This window comes from Procambarus clarkii, chromosome 39 (genome assembly GCF_040958095.1).
Source record: "Procambarus clarkii isolate CNS0578487 chromosome 39, FALCON_Pclarkii_2.0, whole genome shotgun sequence".
Classification (NCBI taxonomy): Eukaryota; Metazoa; Arthropoda; class Malacostraca; order Decapoda; family Cambaridae; genus Procambarus; species Procambarus clarkii.
In genome coordinates, this window is record NC_091188.1 from 16,756,584 (window position 1) to 16,762,674 (window position 6,091).

At 39.4% G+C, this 6,091-nt stretch overlaps 1 protein-coding gene across 1 annotated transcript; it reads right to left on the minus strand.

Moving 5' to 3' along the window:
• Positions 1-4,337: 4,337 nt before the first annotated feature.
• On the minus strand, positions 4,338-4,946 carry LOC138372565 (cysteine-rich, acidic integral membrane protein-like). The gene has a single exon (XM_069338045.1). It carries the CDS (start codon positions 4,944-4,946, stop codon positions 4,338-4,340), a length of 609 nt encoding a protein of 202 aa, XP_069194146.1.
• Positions 4,947-6,091: the final 1,145 nt, after the last annotated feature.

The following is a 6,091-nucleotide window of genomic DNA, read 5'->3' on the forward strand; positions in this document are numbered from 1 at the left end:
CCTCAGAAATGATCGCACCTCAATATAGTTTTTCGTAATTGCAAAACACTATATAAAAAAAAAATCCCAACAGAAGTCCCAACCTTCCCTGTTGCCTTCCAGACACATAATTCTTAAAACTGAAGGTGAATTTCCTATTAATTAATACAATACCCCTCTGGAGTCAATCCACCACATAATATGAATTTTATTTTCACAGTCACAAAGGGAAGACCTATAGTCGCTAAGAAAAGCTAAAAAATAGATCTACAATGTTTATAATCTATGCCAACTATATTGTGTACCGATAACACTTCTCTCTGGTCGTCGAAAACCGGTTCTACTTAATCATTCGGATCAGTCTTTGCTAATCTGGGAATTCGTGGGCACAAGGTAGTTAAATATGGAATGTAAATTCCGAAGAGTTTTCCTTGTTTTCTATTAGGGCATCCATCATTATAACAATTCCAACATCACACAAGGAGGTCACACTAGCGTGATGCATCAAATGAACAAATCCACAAGGGCAGTCGATTAAGGCAGTGTCTGGGATGCTCCCGGACGCAGGTTCGAATCCTCGTCACGGCCCTTGTGGATTTGTTAATTCCAACATATTTCTACTTATTAATCGTCACCGTCAGTGCAATTCACATGAATAATTTTACTGATTTTCCACGCACCAATTTACTAAAGACTATTAAAATCACCGATTAAAGAATTTACCGGTAATAGCTGTAAAACAGATCTGTGAGCTATTCAATGCATCGTTCATCACCGCAATATACTGTATTATTCAATGTTATTCCTATGAGTATCTTACCACTATTCATTGATTCGTATTATTATTATCGCATTATATCACATTAATTCTCCCGTCAATATATGTCATATTCTCTTAATTTTTTACGGCACTGTAACTCACAGCTGCGCACATGCACTATTCCTTGTAACTTATTGAAATGAGTGTCAACAGTGCCCCAAATCTGTGCTATAACCATAAAATAAATTATCCAAGGGAACCTTAATATTACAAACATTTTACCGTAAATTCCACTGTGCATTGTACACTATAACACTATATTTCACAGTAACTTATTCAGATCTTTCCAAGACCGCACGGTAAACCAATTAAATCATTTCACTACGCCTCAGTAGCTTAATTCAGTCATCGCCAACCCTCACGATAGCTCTGAGTTTAATCCTTTGCTTTACTTTTGACGAGGCAAAACGGCTCTTGCAAGGCCGTAGATGGGCCTCACACGACCCAGTACCACAGTCCTGATTACTACATCGATTACATCCGAAATTACAGTTAAATGTAGTCGTACCACCCTTGTATACCCTTTGACAGTAACGGCATCACTGTTATAGTTACATCGCCATCGCTCGCTGGTTGTATAGCCATTAACTCCCACCACCTCGGGTGTTTAGGCAGGCATCTCCCACCACCTCGGGTGTTTAGGCAGGCATCTCCCACCACCTCGGGTGTTTAGGCAGGCATCTCCCACCACTCCTATTTGAATCTCGACTACAAAAACAAGTTTCGAAGCTTCGTCACTATTTTTCCTCAGTTACTCGGTCAAAAAATAGTGACAGAGTTACTATTTTTGACAGTTACTTTGTCACTTTGCCGTAACATAGTAACTGTAAAGTAACAGAGTAAAGTTAAGGTTAAATTGTCAGTTAAAATGTCAGAGACTGTTAAAGTTAAACTGTTTTTACAGTTACGGAAACCACCTTTCAATCTGAAGGGTGGTTACGGTTTCACATTGCAATATTTAGCATCCTACCGTGCTAATACCCACCAATAACTCCGGTTTGTTTGGTTTCTCCTCGTTGCTTCTGTGTGTTTTAAAAATCATTTTCATTTTGCGAGGAGAAATGCGGTGCAGTGTGTGTTTCAAATTACAAGCTCGTCAAGGACTGTTACATTCAGTAATGTTCTAGGGTGATGTGTGTGATTAAGAGTACTTGGATTTTCAACACAATGATAAAGAACAAGTATTAAAAGTGTGATTATGAGGCTTAAACAACTTAAACAATTTCATTGGGGGAACGGCGTAAAAAGTATAATATTTGTGATGAAAGATAAATTAAACAAAAATTAAAAAATGATACAGAAATGAAAAAAATGTGTTAAAAAATGAAAACAATTGATAAAATAAAATACAAAAATTGTGATTGAAAAAACTAGATTAACTTCATAAATACCCACCAACTAATAGGGCATAGACTAAAGATGATGATAAAACAAAGATTTAATACGGAATTCCAATTAGTACAACCATAATCCAATATACCATAATCCACTTACCATAATCCAACAGGATTATGGTATGTGGTTGTAATATCCCTAAACTCCCGATATACTGTTTTATGGACTAAGCTGGTTAGAAAAAACATATGTTTTGAATGTAACAGATCAGACATCAATTCAACACACTAACAGCCACCAAACTGAGGAAAGGTAAATGCATTACTATTTGACCTTCGTGTTTACGAAGACAGAAGAAGACGATTTTGAGGTGCAATATTCTAGTCAAATAAGAAAGTCTCCAATACAGTAATGTCAACGAAATACACTGCTGGAAAATACTGAGAGTGAGTGAGTGAGAGAGAGAGAGACCAACGTCGACGCCTTGCATGACATATTAGATGTCAGGAAAATTTGTCGAACTAAAAATGTTCTTCAGTCGGATAAAGGAGCACATGTGATGTGCTCAAATTAGTCTGTGACACTTAACAAAGAGAACCCCAGAAGTAGAATACCGAAACAGCGTGAGACAAGAAGAGAAAACACATACCCGCTGAAGAAAACAAGAGAAGACATGAAAACCGCGGGAACAAAAACAACGAAAAACTGGAAAAGCAAGTGAGAGCAGGAAACACAAAATAGCCGGTGAGAGCAGGAAACACAAAATAGCCGGTGAGAGCAGGAAACACACAACAGCAAGTGAGAGCAGGAAACACACAACAGCAAGTGAGAGCAGGAAACACACAACAGCAAGTGAGAGCAGGAAACACACAACAGCAAGTGAGAGCAGGAAACACACAACAGCAAGTGAGAGCAGGAAACACACAACAGCAAGTGAGAGCAGGAAACACACAACAGCAAGTGAGAGCAGGAAACACACAACAGCAAGTGAGAGCAGGAAACACACAACAGCAAGTGAGAGCAGGAAACACACAACAGCAAGTGAGAGCAGGAAACACACAACAGCAAGTGAGAGCAGGAAACACACAACAGCAAGTGAGAGCAGGAAACACACAACAGCAAGTGAGAGCAGGAAACACACAACAGCAAGTGAGAGCAGGAAACGCACAACAGCAAGTGAGAGCAGGAAACGCACAACAGCAAGTGAGAGCAGGAAACGCACAACAGCAAGTGAGAGCAGGAAACGCACAACAGCAAGTGAGAGCAGGAAACGCACAACAGCAAGTGAGAGCAGGAAACGCACAACAGCAAGTGAGAGCAGGAAACGCACAACAGCAAGTGAGAGCAGGAAACGCACAACAGCAAGTGAGAGCAGGAAACGCACAACAGCAAGTGAGAGCAGGAAACGCACAACAGCAAGTGAGAGCAGGAAACGCACAACAGCAAGTGAGAGCAGGAAACGCACAACAGCAAGTGAGAGCAGGAAACACACAACAGCAAGTGAGAGCAGGAAACACACAACAGCAAGTGAGAGCAGGAAACACACAACAGCAAGTGAGAGCAGGAAACACACAACAGCAAGTGAGAGCAGGAAACACAAAATAGCCGGAGAGAACAGGAGATAAAATAATGGACTCCGCAGACCATAATGGGAAGATGTAGGTAAGTAGATAAAGCAATGCGAGAGACGGCGAAGCACATGGGGCACATGAGAGTTTCAGGAAATAAAAAATAACTAAATAATTTCTTTTTTTACTTCAATAAATTATTTCAATTGTGAAGTTACATTACTTTTCTTTAGGAACGAATTACACAAATCATTCAAACAAATATTGAAGGTTGTGACGTTGTAATGACAAAAACCTTTAATTGAAAATGAGAGTAAATGTTCACTATTTAAGCATTATATTCTAGGACCGAATATATAGTTTATATATGAGCACAGATTATAAATATACTATATACGACCTGTAACCACATAAATATGAGTAGTCTTATATATAGTATATATGTACATATCAAATTCTACCACCATATATGCACTACACGTCACATTATATGAGCATACACACACACACATACACACACACTACGTATACATCATATTATAAAACAATATATACTGTATATGCATCAGATTATACTTACATATAAGTGGCAGTGTAAGGAAATAAAATACTTACATATAAGTATACAACATGGCTCAAACATATTTGAAAAAGCTCATGCCAGTCATGCTGGTCTCGTCAGTCATGTTGGTCTCGTCAGTCATGTTGGTCTCGTCAGTCATGTTGGTCTCGTCAGTCATGTTGGTCTCGTCAGTCATGTTGGTCTCGTCAGTCATGTTGGTCTCGTCAGTCATGTTGGTCTCGTCAGTCATGTTGGTCTCGTCAGTCATGCTGGTCTCGTCAGTCACGTTGGTCTCGTCAGTCACGTTGGTCTCGTCAGTCACGTTGGTCTCGTCAGTCACGTTGGTCTCGTCAGTCACGTTGGTCTCGTCAGTCACGTTGGTCTCGTCAGTCACGTTGGTCTCGTCAGTCACGTTGGTCTCGTCAGTCACGTTGGTCTCGTCAGTCACGTTGGTCTCGTCAGTCACGTTGGTCTCGTCAGTCACGTTGGTCTCGTCAGTCACGTTGGTCTCGTCAGTCACGTTGGTCTCGTCAGTCACGTTGGTCTCGTCAGTCACGTTGGTCTCGTCAGTCACGTTGGTCTCGTCAGTTACGTTGGTCTCGTCAGTTACGTTGGTCTCGTCAGTTACGTTGGTCTCGTCAGTTACGTTGGTCTCGTCACTCATGTTGGTCTCGTCAGTCATGCCAAGTCATGTTTTGACATGACATGACTTCTAAGACGACGTAGCATTATAAATTTCAGAAAAGAAGTGTAAAGTTTACAAAAAATTTGGCTTACAGGTTGTATATATAAAAGAACGTTTTGGACGACCAGGACCTAATAATAGTTATTCATGCTCGGAAACGCTGAATTTCCCGGAGTGCAAGTGAAAAGGCTAGTATCAGTCAGGAATAAGAATATGCATATGTGACAAAGGCTGCATTAAATCCGCGTGCAATATATCACTATAAGAACTCTGACTCGGACAGGATTCGAACCCATGACGCCCGGGATCACCCCCAAACGTACGCGGTGCTGTGATCACCTCACCATCGATCGTCTATAGACGATCAATGGTGACGTGGACATAAATCGATTATATATATATATATATATATATATATATATATATATATATATATATATATATATATATATATATATATATATAATGTCGTACCTAGTAACCAGAACGTCGTACTCGGCCTGCTATGCAAGGCCCGATTTGCCTAATAAGCCAAGTTTTCCTGAATTAATATATTTTCTCTAATTTTTTTCTTATGAAATGATAAAGCTACCCATTTCATTATGTATGAGGTCAATTTTTTTATTGGAGTTAAAATTAACGTAATTATATGACCGAACCTAACCAACCCTACCTAACCTAACCTAACTTATCTTTATAGGTTAGGTTAGGTTAGGTAGCCGAAAAAGTTAGGTTAGGTAGGTTAGGTAGTCGAAAAACAATTAATTCATGAAAACTTCGCTTATTAGGCAAATCGGGCCTTGCATAGTAGGCTGAGAAGTGCGTTCTGGCTACTAGGTACGACATATATATATATATAATATATATATATATGTATATATATGTATATATATATATATATATGTCGTACCTAGTAGCCAGAACGCACTTCTCAGCCTACTATGCAAGGCCCGATTTGCCTAATAAGCCTAGTTTTCATGAATTAATGTTTTTTCGACTACCTAACCTACCTAACCTAACCTAACCTAACCTAACGTTTTCGGCTACCTAACCTAACCTAACCTATAAAGGTAGGTTAGGTTAGGTTAGGTAGGGTTGGTTAGGTTCGGTCATATATCTACGTTAATTTTAACTCCAATAAA

What these genes read in the sequence shown, in the direction of transcription:
- LOC138372565 (XM_069338045.1), bottom strand. Translation starts at nt 4,946, where the DNA reads ATGACTGACGAGACCAACATGAGTGACGAGACCAACGTAACTGACGAG.